Below are 16204 nucleotides of genomic sequence, written 5' to 3'. Positions count from 1 at the left end.
ATTCATTTTCTAAAACCTCTTGATTTTTCATAATTTCTTGATTTTTTAGATCATCTTTTAATTCAATTATAAATTTATAATTATTATAATATTTAAATTTTGTTTTTTTGTATTGGCATAATATTTTTGATATTTTTCTTTTGGAACAATGTTTAATGATTTTATTTCTAGAGACCATGGCTTTAAATTTAAGACTACAGTATTAATGAAAAAAAAAAAAGTAAAAATAAAATAGAATAAAATAATTAACAAAAATAATATTAAATATTAAATTTAATTTAAAATTTTATATTTACATTTATTCTTTAATTATTGTTTATTTAAAAATTTTATAATTATAATTATTTATACTTTTTTTTTTTTAAAAAAAAAAAAAAATAAATAATAAAATAAAAAAAAAAAAAAAAGAAAATAATTGAACCTACTTTAACATTAAAATTTATCTTCAAGGAAATGAAAAAAAATACTATAATGTATTGTCAACAATAATATGTCGGTTTCATTGAAATTATAACAACACACACTTGGGAAAAAAAAAAAAAAAAAAAAAAAAAAAAAAAAAAAAAAAAAAAAAAAAAAAAAAAAAAAAAAAAAAAAAAAATATAATTATAAAAAAAAAAAATAATATATTAAAATAGAATTTGTAAATTAATTGATTATGTAAATATAAAAAAATCAGTTTAAATTAACAGTAAGCTATAAGAGTATAATTTAATAACTGATATTAGAAATTTTGTATAATGAATCTGGCTTTTTTTTCAGATCCAAAAAATAAAGGTAATTTTTTTTTTTTTTTTAATTTGAGTTATTAAATTTGTTTTTTATTGTGTTAATTAGAAGGGTATGTGTTTGGGTGTGTTTGTAAAAATAAAAAGGTTATTTGTTTCGGTTGGTAAAATACAAATTTAACCATAATTTTTTTATTCGAAACAATTTCCCATCATCTAAATGAAAATATGAATATTAAGAATGTCCACACTTGAATATAGAATCACAAATGTTGAAAATAATTAATTAATACAATTTTTTTTTTTTTTTTTTTTTTTTTTTTTTTTTTTTTTATAGCTTATTTTGTTGATTTAAATAAGTTTTTTTGTAATTTTGTATTTTTTTTTTTCCAATAAAATGTATGAGGAATTAATCATTTCTTACTATCAATTTAAATAAAAATTCCTTTTGGAGGATTTTTTTTCTATTTTTAAAAACCAAATTCATATAAAAATAAATAAAATTAAATCATAATAAAAAAAAAAAAAAGAAAAAAGGAAAATAATATTTTTTTTATTTTTTTTAACATATAAATAATATTCATTTGAAGTTCTTTTTTTATTTTTTTATTTTTTTTATTTTTTTTTTTTTATTATTAAAAATAAAATTGAATAAAATGAAATTGAATAAAATAAAATTAAGTACCAGGCCAACAGTTTTTTATTGAGATTATGACATCACTGCCTGGTTTTTTTTTTTTTTTATGAAATATTTTGTGATATTATTTTTTAAAAAATATCCAAATAAAAAATCATTTTTTTGAGATAGATTCTCTGACATTCTTTTTTTAATTTTTTTTACGCCAAAATATTCCTATATTAAAAAAAAAAAATTACTTCCCAATTTTTTATTTAAAATTTCGAAAAAATGGAATCGGATATTTTGAAAATAAATGTGAAGATTCAAATAAACCAATTTTTGCAAGTTCACTTGGCATCATAACCAGGCAAAAAATATATTTTACAGGATAATTTTTTGGTTAATATTTTTGATTTATTTTTTAAAATGCAGTCGGATAATTATAAAAAAAATTAGTATAAATAGTTTTTTTTTTTTTTATTTCGTTAATAATTAATAAATAAATAAAACAAATAAAATTAAAAAAAAAAAAAATAAACAAAAAAAAAAAAAAAAAAAAAAAAATGAAATTATTATTATCTTTAATTTTAGTAATGACAATTGCATTAAATTGTTGTAAATCATTTAGTATGGGTACAAATAAAATTGATTACTCAAAGATTGAAAATCAATTAGGCCAACAACAATGTTTTACTTCAAGTGGCCAACTTCCAACAAGTTATTCAAGTTCATATGTAATGTTAAGTTTTAATGGAAATTATCCAACTCCAAGTGGTATTCAACAATCATCTTTCCTTGAATCTGGTTTTATTAATATCGATTTAGTTGGAGAACAATTGTATGTTGACTTTTTATTCGATAATGGTAATACTAAAACAAAAGGTAACCTCTGGTGATTCGGTAGTAATAGTACTCAATATGTTAGTGTTAATGTAAATGGAACTGATTATTGTTTCCAACAACCATTATCATACTCTGCTCCATCACTTGAAGGATTAAAGTATGTCGGTGATTTCGAATTAGGTACAGTCCAATGTGATATGTTTTCAGTAAATCCAGGTGATTTAGGTAACTCTTCAAATGTCGGTCTCCTTGTAGATAAATCAGATTGTTCATTAATCTCTGGTTCAACTGAAAATATTAACAATACACCAAGTGGATATACATTAACAAACTATTACTATTACAATCCATCTGCAGATTCTTCATACTTCCAATTACCAAGTATTTGTTTAAATCAACCAAATTCTAAACAATTAAAATTAAAATCATCATCGGTCCAATTACCAAAAGTCCTTGGAAACTTACCATTTTAATTAATCTTTTTTTTTCTCGATCAAAAAAAAAAGATTCACCAATCCATTTTTTTTTTTAAACATAAAAATCTATACTAAAATAAAACAATAAAACTTTCTTAATAATTATATATATACAATTATATTATTTTTTATTTTTTATTTTTATTTTATAATTTCCTAATTCAACAGTATAATGTCTGTTTAATTGGTGATTGGTTAATAATAACCGCTTTACATTAATTATAGTACAATATTTTTTTCTATCTTTATTATTATTTTTTTTTTTTATAAATAAGGCGATAATTAATTAATATCTACCCATTTGGTAATCAAAGAAAGCTTGTTGAATTTCTTTTTGTGTATTCATAACGAATGGACCATGTTGGACGATTGGTTCACGTAATGGTTTTGCTGATAAAAAGAGGAATCTTACACCATTTTCACCTGCGACTGCATCTAATTTATTTGGTGATCAACAAATCGGTGTTTTAGAGCTCTTTCAGTATCGTTGGCTTGTTGATCAATATCTATATATTTGAAAAAAATAATTAAAAAAAAAAAAAAAAAAAAAAAATTGATGGTTTATATTTTAATTATGGTATTCATTATTGTTTATATAATTATTTTTAGTATTTATATTATTTATAATTATAAACTCGAGTTAATAGAATTATTATTATTATTATTATTATTTAAATGTGGGTCAACTATAATTAGTGTCTTAGTTCACTTATTTAATATTAACTTATTTTTGTGTCTTCGTTACATAAAAAAAAAAATGAAAAAAAAAAAAAAAAAAAAAAAGAAAAATAAAAAATAAAAAAAAAAATAAAAAAAATAAAAAAAATAAAAAAAAAAGAGGGGTACCCCCCTAAAAAAAAAGAGGGTACCCCCTAAAAAAAATAATAATTTTAATAATAATAATAATAATAATAATAAAAATGAAAATTAATATTTAAATAAAAAAAAGAGGGGTACCCCCTAAAAAATGTTGGAATTTAATTAAATTTATTTTTTATTTTTTTTATTTTTTAATTTTATTTTTTTTATTTTTTAATTTAAAAAATGTTGATAAAACATTAACAAAAAAATTTTTTCAAAAAAAACATTTCAAATTATTTTTAACAAATTATATTATTATACTTTAATGTATGTGTACAATTTTAAAAATTTAAAATTTGTTCTATTTTTATCAATCATATCATGTATATTTATTAATTAAATCTCATATATTCTTATTCCCAGCAAATGACATCAGGCGGAATCGTACAACCAGGCCAAAATCTCTCACAACGTCCAATAAACGGCCAATATGGCTGGGGACCAGCAGCAGGAAGTGCCGCAAATCCACGTGGCGATCTCCGTGGTTACACTTACAATATTAGATAGTTTCGCTGTCTATTTCTGAATATTCAGAAATCTTTGTTTAATGCCAAAAATAGTAGATATCTATTATATTTTCTCATTTTATAAATCTGATAAGATCTGTCTTAAATAAAAAAAATCAAATTTTTTTATAAATTAAAAAAAATCATTTCCGCAAATCCGCAAAAAATAGCGGGAATTAAATTATTTATTGTTTTTTAAATTGTTTTTTTTGCGTGATATGAAATGAACAGCAAATGAACAACTAGCTGATGGTAAATTGGGGGTGTTTTTGGATGGTAAAATTTTGAAAAATTAACTTTTTTATTTACCATCTATTATTTACCATCTACTATTTACCATCTATTTTTTTTTTTATAAATTAAAAACAATTTATTTAATCAAAATAATAAAAAAACTAATTTTAAACAATTATTTGTTGTTTAAGAATTAAATAACAATTTAAATTGTTAGATTTGAGCCAATTTTTTTTTTTTTTTTTATTTTTTTTTTTTTTTTTTTATTTTTCTTTTTTTTTATTTTTATTTTATTTTTTTTATTTTTTTTTTTATTTTTCATTTTTCTTTTTTTTTTTTTTTTATGTAATGAAGACACAAAAATAAGTTAATATTAAATAATTTTTTATTTCATTTATTTTTGATTGTTTCATTTTTGGGGAATAAAATAAAATTGTTTCGATAAAAAAAAAATTGAAAAAAATAATTGAAAAAAAAAAAAAAAAAAAAAAAAAAAAAAAAAAAAAAAATTGGCGCAAACTAAATTTTTTTGTTATAAAAAAATAAATAACAAGCAAATAACTGAATAAAATTGGTTTTTTATTGTTCTGATTAAATAAATTGTTTTTTAATTTAATTATAAAAAAAAAAAATTTAGTGAATTTTTACACTATGTATAAACAGTGTATTTTAGTGTAAAAATTCACTGCCGTTTAGAAAGCGAAATTTCAAAAAAAATTCCCTACAACAATTTGGAAGAATTGAAAAAACATTACATAATACTCTTAATGGTTCAAGAGTTTTTCTATTTGCTAATGCACCATTTACAACAGCTAGCTGACACTTCTTTCAAGTTTACCAACTGCTGAAAGGATAGATTTGATATGTTGACGATCTTTATCCAAACCACTGGAATCAGCGAAACCAGGTGTATCAACAAGTGTAATTACCAAACTCGATTGCAAGTTGAGGTTGTGGATCATGAACTTGACCTGTTAAAATATTAAGGAAGTATTAATTCACCTTTAATTTGATTCATTATACCTATACTACTGAATTTAATTTAATTTTAATATTTTATTGATTTTATTTATTTTCTTTTTTTTAAAATTATTAAATGTTTATGAATTTATGATGAAAATAAAAATAAAAATAAAAATAAAAATAAAAAAAAAAAAATTGGGAAAAAAAATAATATAATTGTATATATATAATTATTAAGAAAGTTTTATTGTTTTATTTTAGTATAGATTTTTATGTTTAAAAAAAAAAATGGATGGTGAATCTTTTTTTTTTGATCGAGAAAAAAAAAAATTAATTAAAATGGTAAGTTTCCAAGACTTTTGGTAATTGGACCGATGATGATTTTAATTTTAATTGTTTAGAATTTGGTTGATTTAAACAAATACTTGGTAATTGGAAGTATGAAGAATCTGCAGATGGATTGTAATAGTAATAGTTTGTTAATGTATATCCACTTGGTGTATTGTTAATATTTTCAGTTGAACCAGAGATTAATGAACAATCTGATTTATCTACAAGGAGACCGACATTTGAAGAGTTACCTAAATCACCTGGATTTACTGAAAACATATCACATTGAACTGTACCTAATTCGAAATCACCGACATACTTTAATCCTTCAAGTGATGGAGCAGAGTATGATAATGGTTGTTGGAAACAATAATCAGTTCCATTTACATTAACACTAACATATTGAGTACTATTACTACCGAATCCCCAGAGGTTACCTTTTGTTTTAGTATTACCATTATCGAATAAAAAGTCAACATACAATTGTTCTCCAACTAAATCGATATTAATAAAACCAGATTCAAGGAAAGATGATTGTTGAATACCACTTGGAGTTGGATAATTTCCATTAAAACTTAACATGACATATGAACTTGAATAACTTGTTGGAAGTTGGCCACTTGAAGTAAAACATTGTTGTTGACCTAATTGATTTTCAATCTTTGAGTAATCAATTTTATTTGTACCCATACTAAATGATTTACAACAATTTAATGCAATTGTCATTACTAAAATTAAAGATAATAATAATTTCATTTTTTTTTTTTTTTTTTTTTTTTATTAATAATAATTATTTGTTTTTGTTAATTATTTTTAAATTATTAATGAAATAAAAAAAAAAAAAATTATTTATACTAATTTTTTTTATAATTATCCGATAACATTTTAAAAATAAATTCCCAAATATAAACCAAATTATCCTGGAAAATATATTTTTTGCCTGGTTATTATCCCAAGTGCAAAAATTGGTTTATTTGAATCTTCTCATTTATTTAAAAAATATCGAATTCCAATGTTTTCGAAAATTTAAATAAAAAACTGTAAAGTAATTATTTTTTTTTCTTGTGTAAATATTTTGGTGTAAAAAAAAAAATATATTAAAAAGAACATCAGAGAACCTATCTCAGAAAAATGATTTTTTTATTTGGATATTTTTTAAAAAATAAAATATCTCAATTTTTATTTTTTTATTATTTTAAAAAAAAAAACCCAGGCAGTGACATCAATAAAAGATTTTTGACCTGGCACTATAATTTATTTTATTTAAATGTTATTTTTAAAAATAAAAAAAAAAAAATTAGAAAATAGAATTTTAAATGATTATTATTTATTATGGTGATTTATTGATGATATAATGAGGTGATAAACAATGATGTTCGAATCATATAAAAAAAAAGTGATATTTAAAAAAAAAAAAAAAAAAAAAAATTCAAATTCTGGAATGATTGAGCACACACAAGATTTTTTTTTTTTTTTTTTTTTTTTTTTTAATATTTTATTGTATTTTTTTTTTATAATTTTTTATTGGTAATACCAGAATGCACAGATAATTCTTGAATAAGAAAATGATTTTATATAAAGACTCATTTTCATTTTTTTTATTTTTTCATTCATTTTAAAAATAAAATAAAAAAAACAAAACAAATAAAAAACAAATAAATTAACAAATATTAAATAAAATGTCAAGTGTTTCAAGAAAAGTAGCAAACGTTGCAAAAGGTTATAAAACTAAAGATGGTGCAGGTGTATCACTTTTACGTGTTATTGGTGGACCCATCCCATCAAAATCAGTGGATCCATTCTTAATGTTGGATGCATTTAAATCAGAGAATCAAAATGATTTCATTGCAGGTTTCCCATCACACCCACATAGAGGTCAACAAACTTTAACCTATATGATTGATGGTTAATGGAGCACAAAGATAACAAGGGAAATAAAGGATTATTAAAACCTGGTATGGTTCAAGTTATGAATGCTGCAAGAGGGTATGTTTTTATTATTATTAAAAAATAAAAAATAAAATAAAATAAAATAAAATAAAATTAAATAAAATAAATTAAAATAAAGAATTAATAATAAATTAAAATTTAAATATATAGTATTATTCATTCAGAAATGCCAAAACAAGTTGAAGGTAAAATGTTTGGATTTCAATTTTGGTTAAATTTAGCAGCAGTCGATAAAATGTCAGATCCATGGTATAAAGATATCCCAGCTGAAGAGATTCCAGAAGTTATTACAAATGATAAAAAAGTTAGAGTTGTTGCAGGTCATTATGAAGGTGTTGAAGGTATTGTTAAAGGTTTACGTGTTAATCCAATATTTTTAGATGTTAAATTATCACCAAAAACTAAATTCTCTGTGGATATACCGGATTTCGATCATAATTCATTCGTTTATGTTTTCGAAGGTGAAGGTAAATTCGGTCCAGAAGGTTATGAAAAAGTTGTAGGTGATCAACAAATCGGTGTTTTAGAGAATAAAGATAGAGTTACAATTAATGATAATGAAATTACACCAAACAAATTAGATGCAGTCGCAGGTGAAAATGGTGTAAGATTCCTCTTTTTATCAGCAAAACCATTACGTGAACCAATCGTCCAACATGGTCCATTCGTTATGAATACACAAAAAGAAATTCAACAAGCTTTCTTTGATTACCAAATGGGTAGATTTTAATTAATCACCTTATTTATAAAAAAAATAATAACAAAGATAAAAAAAAAAAAATTGTACTATAATTAATGTAAAGCGGTTATTAAACTATTAACCAATCACCAATTAAACAGACATTATACTGTTGAATTAGGAAATTATAAAAATAAAAAATAAAAAAAAAAAAATAAAAAATAATAAAAATAAAAAAAACAAAATCTTCTAAATTCAATAAAATTAAAACATAATATGATTGTATATATAATTATTAAGAAAGTTTTATTGTTTTATTTTAGTATAGATTTTTATGTTTAAAAAAAAAAAAAAATGGATTGGTGAATCTTTTTTTTTTTGATTGAGAAAAAAAAAAATTAATTAAAATGGTAAGTTTCCAAGAACTTTTGGTAATTGGACTAATGAAGATTTTAATTTTAATTGTTTAGAATTTGGTTGATTTAAACAAATACTTGGTAATTGGAAGTATGAAGAATCTGCAGATGGATTGTAATAGTAATAGTTTGTTAATGTGTATCCACTTGGTGTATTGTTAATATTTTCAGTTGAACCAGAGATTAATGAACAATCTGATTTATCTACAAGGAGACCGACATTTGAAGAGTTACCTAAATCACCTGGATTTACTGAAAACATATCACATTGAACTGTACCTAATTCGAAATCACCGATATACTTTAATCCTTCAAGAGATGGAGCAGAGTATGATAATGGTTGTTGGAAACAATAATCAGTTCCATTAACATTAACACTAACATATTGAGTACTATTACTACCGAATCCCCAGAGGTTACCTTTTGTTTTAGTATTACCATTATCGAATAAAAAGTCAACATACAATTGTTCTCCAACTAAATCGATATTAATAAAACCAGATTCAAGGAAAGATGATTGTTGAATACCACTTGGAGTTGGATAATTTCCATTAAAACTTAACATGACATATGAACTTGAATAACTTGTTGGAAGTTGGCCACTTGAAGTAAAGCATTGTTGTTGACCTAATTGATTTTCAACCTTTGAGTAATCAATTTTATTTGTACCCATACTAAATGATTTACAACAATTTAATGCAATTGTCATTACTAAAATTAAAGATAATAATAATTTCATTTTTTTTTTTTTTTTTTTTTTTTTTTTTATTTAAATCCTAATAATAATTATTTGTTTTACTATATATTTTTATTAATTGTAAATTATTAATGAAGTAAAAAAAAAAAAAAACCTAACTTTTTATACTAAATTAAAAGGAGACACCTATTATACTCGAAAAAATAATAGATTGGTAAAAAATATAAAAATGATAAATATTTTTTTACCTGGTTATGACGTAAGTGAACTTGCAAAAATTGATTTATTTGAATCTCATTTATTTAGAAATAATCCAATTTTTCTCGAAAATTTAATAATTTAATGAAAGATTTAAATAATTTTTTTTTTTTTTTTTTTGTAAAAGAAACCTCGGTGCTAAAAAAAAAAAAAATGACCAGAAAATAAATCTCAAAAAAAAAGATTTTTTTGATTCCCACTTTTTTTTTAAAATAATATCCTAAAAATAAAATAAAAAACCAGGCAATGACACCATTTCCCACCTGGTACTAAAATAATTATACCTTTTTTTTTTTCTGATTGAATTTTTTAAAATGAGTTTTAAAAAATACATTGGATGTAATAAAAAAAAAAAAATAAAAATCGATTTTCTATAATAGATCCAAATTTTTTTTATTTCTTTTTTTTTATTATTATTCTATAAATAAATTTTTTTTATTTTTCTTTTTTTTTTTATTATTCTAAAAATAAATTTTATTTTTATTTTTTATAATTTAATTTTTTTATTTTATTTTCTATTTTTTTTATTTTTTTATTTTTTTTTTTTTTTTTTTTTTTTAAAAAAAAAAAAAAAAAACAGAAATATAAAATTAAAAAAAAAAAAAAGGTCCCATAAATGGAAATTTTTTAAATGGAAATTCCGGAATTTTAATTTTTTAATATCTTTTTTATTTTTTATTTTTTTTTTTTTTTTATTTTTTATACCAGAATGCACAGAGAGTTCTTGAATAAGAAAATGATTTTTTATAAAGACTCATTTTTTTATTTTTATTTTTTTCATTCATTTTAAAAAAAAAAAACAAAACAAAACAAATACAATAAAATAAAAACAAATAAAAAACAAATAAATAAAATGTCAAGTGTTTCAAGAAAAGTAGCAAACGTTGCCAAAGGTTATAAAACTAAAGATGGTGCAGGTGTATCACTTTTACGTGTTATTGGTGGACCCATCCCATCAAAATCAGTGGATCCATTCTTAATGTTGGATGCATTCAAATCAGAGAATCCAAATGATTATATTGCAGGTTTCCCATCACATCCACATAGAGGTCAACAAACTTTAACCTATATGATTGATGGTATAATGGAGCACAAAGATAACAAGGGAAATAAAGGATTACTAAAACCTGGTATGGTTCAAGTTATGAATGCTGCAAGAGGGTATGTTTTTATTATTAAAAAATAAAAAATAAAAAATAAAATAAAATAAAATAAAATAAAATAAAATAAAATAAAATAAAATTAAATAAAATAAAATTAAATAAATAAAGTATTAATAATAAATTAAAATTTAAATATATAGTATTATTCATTCAGAAATGCCAAAACAAGTTGAAGGTAAAATGTTTGGATTTCAATTTTGGTTAAATTTAGCAGCAGTCGATAAAATGTCAGATCCATGGTATAAAGATATCCCAGCTGAAGAGATTCCAGAAGTTATTACAAATGATAAAAAAGTTAGAGTTGTTGCAGGTCATTATGAAGGTGTTGAAGGTATTGTTAAAGGTTTACGTGTTAATCCAATATTTTTAGATGTTACATTATCACCAAACACTAAATTCTCTGTGGATGTACCAGATTTTGATCATAATTCATTCGTTTATGTTTTCGAAGGTGAAGGTAAATTCGGTCCAGAAGGTTATGAAAAAGTTGTAGGTGATCAACATATTGGTGTTTTAGAGAATAAAGATAGAGTTACAATTAATGATAATGAAATTACACCAAACAAATTAGATGCAGTCGCAGGTGAAAATGGTGTAAGATTCCTCTTTTTATCAGCAAAACCATTACGTGAACCAATCGTCCAACATGGTCCATTCGTTATGAATACACAAAAAGAAATTCAACAAGCTTTCTTTGATTACCAAATGGGTAGATTTTAATTAATAACCTTATTTATAAAATAAAAAAAATAAATAATAAAAAAAAAAAATTGTATTATAACTCATACCTCATTGTATTGATTTTTACTTTTATTTATTTTATTTATTTTTTTAATTATAAATCTAAATTCATATTTTTTAAAATTAGGGAAAGGTATTGATAAAAAAAAAAAAAAAAAAAAAAATGAATAATAAAAAGAATTCAGAAAAAATTATACTCTCAACCTTTTCACCCATATATTATTTTGTAATAATTTATTAAAAAAAAAAAACACAAATGCCACTACAAATAATAACAAAGCATATTTTTTATTTTTTTTATTTTTATTTTTTTTTTTTTTTTTTTTTTTTTGTGTGTTAAAAATTATAATTTTATATTTTTGGTAGCACTTTTTTTTTCTTTCTTTTGTTTTTCTTTTGTTTTTTTTTTGTTTTTTTAATTTATTCAACACACTGGGGGTATGAATCCTAAATTTAAAAGATGGGGGTAAGAAAAAAAAGTTTTTTTTTTTTTAAATTTTTATACCTAGCTCTTAATTAGTATCACAATTTTTTTTTTTTTTTATTGAATTTGTTTATATTCAACCACTACAAACACATGATTGGCTATGTATAAATAAAAATGATGAAAAAAAAGACATACAAATAATAATTTAATAAAAAAAAAAAATAAAAAAAAAAGACATACTGATAATTTAATAAAAAAAAATATAATTAAAAATTAAAAATAATATAATCCAAATTATTATGAACACACCCACAATGTTAATTAAAGGTTTTTGGGCTAAATCACAAAAATTGTGATTTTTTTTTTTTTTTTTTTTTTTTTTTGTATTTAAATAATTATTTTTTTAATAATTTTGGTTGGCAATTATTTTTTGTTTTTTTTTTTTTTTTATATATAAATAATTAATATTTTTTTTTTCACATCTCATAAATTTTTTAATATAAAAAAGTATAATTGTAAATTATTATTATTATTATTTTTCAATTATTTAAATATTTCTATAATATATTTTTTTTTTTTAAAGCCACATAAAATTTATAAAATGGTAGGTATATTTATAAAAAAAAAAAAATAAAAACTGCTTCTAATTTTTAATTTCCACTTTATTTTTTTTTTTTAAAGAATCTTTTTTGGAATATAGCCCCAGTCCATAAAGATGATCCTGTTTTTATACAGAAATTGTTATACAGTCGAGATTATTATAATCTTTTTGTTTCACATTTAAGAACAAATTCCGTTATTCATTTTGATATTGAAAGTAACTACGAAAACCACTTCCTCAAAAATATTAGAAATAATGATGATTATAATCAAAACAATGAAGATGGAAGTGATGGTGAATGGGATGGTGAGAGTGAAGATAGTTCTGATGACTCCGATAACTATGATGATACTCATCAAGGAGAAAATCACGTTGAAGAAGAGGAAGAAGAAGAACTAGAAAGAGAACAAGTATATTCACGAAAATATGAACTTGAACTAGCAAACCCATTTCCTGTTATGGTGCCAATAGATTGTTTATTGACTAAAAAAAAGCTCGTTACCCCAGCCAAATCCGTTTTTTGTCAACATTTTCAATGTTTTGAGCTTAGGGTATTTATTTTTTTTATATATATATTTATTTTTTATTTAAATTTGACTAATATTTTTTTCATAAAAAAAAAAACAATAATAATTATAATTATAAAAGGCTTTCATAAAAAACTCATGTCGTACAGGATGTTGGGAATGCCCAGTTTGTGGTATTGATGGTGGTCCATTTAACTTGATAATTGATGTACTGTTTGAAAAATATTTAAAAAAAATATAGTAATAGATTTTTCTTGAAGTAATTAAAATAATTAAAAAATGTGATAATTTACTAATTTTTTTTTTTTTATTTAATATATAGAATAATTTTTGGAAAATTATAATAATTGGTTTAAAACAAAGTTCTGACTAAATGTTTTTTTAAATCAGGATCACCTTTTTAATTTTTTTTTTTTTTTTTTTTTAATTCCTCCTTTTTATTAAATATTTAATTCTTTGGGAGAATTTAGTGAAAAAAGAAAACAAAATATAAAAAAATTAAAAAAGTTTACCAAATCATTAAGACGTAAGTTGTTTTTTTTTTAAATAAATAAATTGATAATTTTTACTAAAATTTTTTTTTTTCCCAAAAATTTATTATTATTGATTGACCATGTTGGGTTTGTTGGATTACAACAATTTTTTTTTTTTTTTTTTTTATTATTTTTAAAAAAGGATTCAGTGCATTTTTCCAAAATAGTGTTTGAATTGATTACTATGGAACTCCAACATGCAAAACACATTCAATAAAGAGAGATATAAGAATTGTGGAAGCATTAAGAAGAGGTGATTTCATTAGTGGAGCAAAAGATAACACTGTTATTTTAATAACTGCTATGGAATCTGGTACTATCATACTTAGGGAATACTTGGAATCTTTAAAAAATTAGGATATTAGTATCAGTAGTTCCAACCTGAAAATACTACTACCAATATCACAAATTTACAAACAACACCACCACCTATTGTTTCAATGATGTTACGATTGGTGCTGAGTAAAATGTCTCCTTTATCCCGATGTCAAGATGCTGGTGATATCGATGATGTGTCTTTCTGGTCAATTCAAAGGTACCATCTTAAAAATTGGTTTGAAACGTTAATCACCAACTTATTATCAACAAATACAACAACAACAAATACAACAATAACAATAAATCATTTAAATTTTTTTATTTTATTACTTTAATTATGTTTAGTTCCAATATTACTTTTTTTTATTTTAATATTGATTATAGTTTTAATTTGTTTAAAATTAATAAAAAAAGAAAAGTAATATTAATTTTTAGATTTAAAAATAGTTTTTTATTTTTATTTTTTTTAATTATTATTATTTTACATATACATATACTAAATATTTTTTTAATTTATTTAGAAACATTTTCTGTGAACAATTGATGGACCAGATTCGTCGTATTCTTCTTTAGAGATCCACATTTGTTGGAAAGTTGAGAGTGAAGCTAAAATAGATCCACCAATCCAAACTGAATATTTACGTTCTGGTGGTGCAATGATTTTGATTTTCATTGTTGATGGTGCTAAAGCTGTTAATTCTTTGTTCATACGATCTGCAATACCTGGGAACATAGTTGTACCACCTGATAATACAACATTACCATATAAATCTTTACGAATATCAACATCACATTTCATGATTGAGTTATAAGTGGTTTCATGAATACCAGCTGACTCCATACCTAAGAATGATGGTTGGAAGAGAGCTTCTGGGCAACGGAAACGTTCATTACCAATTGTAATGACTTGACCATCTGGTAATTCATATGATTTCTCTAATGCTGATGATGAGGCGGCAGTTTGCATTTCAGCTTCAAAGTCTAATGCAACGTATGCTAATTTCTCTTTAATATCTCTAACAATTTCTCTTTCAGCAGTGGTTGTGAATGAGTAACCACGTTCAGTTAAGATTTTCATCATGTAATCGGTGAGATCACGACCTGCTAAATCTAAACGTAAGATGGCATGTGGTAATGCATAACCTTCGTAAATTGGTACAGTGTGTGATACACCATCACCTGAATCCATAACGATACCAGTGGTACGACCAGATGCATATAATGATAATACAGCTTGAATGGCGACATACATAGCTGGAGTGTTGAAAGTTTCAAACATAATTTGAGTCATCTTTTCTCTATTTGCTTTTGGATTTAATGGTGCTTCAGTTAAGAGAACTGGATGCTCTTCTGGTGCAACACGTAATTCGTTGTAGAAGGTATGATGCCAGATTTTTTCCATATCATCCCAATTGGTAACAATACCATGTTCAATTGGATATTTGAGAGTTAAGATACCTCTTTTTGATTGAGCTTCATCACCAACATATGAATCTTTTTGACCCATACCAACCATAACACCAGTATGTCTTGGACGACCAACGATTGATGGGAAAACAGCACGTGGAGCGTCATCACCAGCAAAACCGGCTTTACACATACCAGAACCATTATCGATAACTAAAGCTTGAACATCTTCACCGTCCATTTTATTATATTTTATTATTTAATTGAGTATTTATTTAAATTGATTAAAAAAAAAAAAAATTTTGATTTTAAATTGCTGAAAAAAAAAAAAAAAAAAAATCTAAATAAAAAAAACCCATTTTTATAATAATCCCATGGGATGAAAATGTCAATCACTTTCAAATAAAATTACATAAAATTTATTAACTTTTGGGTTTAATTTTCAAACTTTTTTTAAAAAAAAAAACTGTTTTTAAAATTTAAAAAAATAGTTTGTGGTTCGACAAGTTGTATTATGTAATGGAGCATATAACATTTGTATTGCGACCACAGTATCGCACACCAAAAAAAAAAAAAAAAGATTTTTTTTTTAATTTATCATTTTTATTTTCAGTCTAACAAACAACTTTTTTTTTTTTTTTTTTTATTATCAGTTTAAACTTCAACAAATAAATAAATAATTTATTAAATATATATATTATTATTATTATTATTATTATTATTATTATTATTATTATTATTATTATTATTATTATTATTATTATTATTATTATTATTATTATTATTATTATTATTTTTTTTTTATATAGATAATTTTGGACAGATAAAATTTTTTTTTAATTTTTAATTATTATTATTATTTTTTTTTTTTAACTTTGAGATTCATAAGAATTTGAATTATGTTTTGGTACCAAACTATAATCTGTA

At 22.0% G+C, this 16204-nt stretch overlaps 7 protein-coding genes and 3 pseudogenes across 7 annotated transcripts; 5 read left to right on the top strand and 5 right to left on the bottom strand.

The window, feature by feature from the left end:
• Positions 1-1910: 1910 nt before the first annotated feature.
• Positions 1911-2663, top strand: DDB_G0280737 (hypothetical protein; the record flags this gene model as incomplete). Its single annotated transcript, XM_636062.1, has 2 exons — positions 1911-2185; positions 2258-2663. 2 exons carry the CDS (start codon positions 1911-1913, stop codon positions 2661-2663), a joined length of 681 nt encoding a protein of 226 aa, XP_641154.1.
• A 289-nt stretch (positions 2664-2952) lies between these two features.
• On the bottom strand, positions 2953-3139 carry DDB_G0280735 (annotated as a pseudogene; the record flags this gene model as incomplete).
• Positions 3140-3893: 754 nt separating this feature from the next.
• DDB_G0294605 (hypothetical protein) lies at positions 3894-4034 on the top strand (the record flags this gene model as incomplete). Its single annotated transcript, XM_001732946.1, has 1 exon — positions 3894-4034. One exon carries the CDS (start codon positions 3894-3896, stop codon positions 4032-4034), a length of 141 nt encoding a protein of 46 aa, XP_001732998.1.
• A 962-nt stretch (positions 4035-4996) lies between these two features.
• Positions 4997-5254, bottom strand: DDB_G0294607 (annotated as a pseudogene; the record flags this gene model as incomplete).
• Positions 5255-5560: 306 nt separating this feature from the next.
• On the bottom strand, positions 5561-6316 carry DDB_G0280733 (hypothetical protein; the record flags this gene model as incomplete). Its single annotated transcript, XM_636060.1, has 1 exon — positions 5561-6316. The coding sequence occupies one exon, from the start codon at positions 6314-6316 to the stop codon at positions 5561-5563; it is 756 nt and encodes a 251-aa protein (XP_641152.1).
• Positions 6317-7239: 923 nt separating this feature from the next.
• On the top strand, positions 7240-8240 carry DDB_G0280729 (annotated as a pseudogene; the record flags this gene model as incomplete).
• Positions 8241-8591: 351 nt separating this feature from the next.
• DDB_G0280727 (hypothetical protein) lies at positions 8592-9344 on the bottom strand (the record flags this gene model as incomplete). Its single annotated transcript, XM_636057.1, has 1 exon — positions 8592-9344. One exon carries the CDS (start codon positions 9342-9344, stop codon positions 8592-8594), a length of 753 nt encoding a protein of 250 aa, XP_641149.1.
• Positions 9345-10413: 1069 nt separating this feature from the next.
• Positions 10414-11443, top strand: DDB_G0280725 (pirin family protein; the record flags this gene model as incomplete). Its single annotated transcript, XM_636056.1, has 2 exons — positions 10414-10721; positions 10864-11443. The coding sequence occupies 2 exons, from the start codon at positions 10414-10416 to the stop codon at positions 11441-11443; spliced, it is 888 nt and encodes a 295-aa protein (XP_641148.1).
• A 1049-nt stretch (positions 11444-12492) lies between these two features.
• DDB_G0280723 (hypothetical protein) lies at positions 12493-14311 on the top strand (the record flags this gene model as incomplete). Its single annotated transcript, XM_636055.1, has 5 exons — positions 12493-12495; positions 12573-12902; positions 13141-13227; positions 13927-14064; positions 14306-14311. The coding sequence occupies 5 exons, from the start codon at positions 12493-12495 to the stop codon at positions 14309-14311; spliced, it is 564 nt and encodes a 187-aa protein (XP_641147.1).
• Positions 14312-14387: 76 nt separating this feature from the next.
• Positions 14388-15518, bottom strand: act7 (hypothetical protein; the record flags this gene model as incomplete). The annotated part of the gene is made up of 1 exon (XM_636054.1): positions 14388-15518. The coding sequence occupies one exon, from the start codon at positions 15516-15518 to the stop codon at positions 14388-14390; it is 1131 nt and encodes a 376-aa protein (XP_641146.1).
• Between the last annotated feature and the right edge of the window lie 686 nt (positions 15519-16204).

The sequence above is a fragment of the Dictyostelium discoideum genome (genome assembly GCF_000004695.1).
Source record: "Dictyostelium discoideum AX4 chromosome 3 chromosome, whole genome shotgun sequence".
NCBI classification, from domain to species: Eukaryota; Evosea; class Eumycetozoa; order Dictyosteliales; family Dictyosteliaceae; genus Dictyostelium; species Dictyostelium discoideum.
The sequence above is the reverse complement of the archived record's forward strand: the minus strand, read 5'-3'. Positions and strand labels throughout refer to the sequence as shown.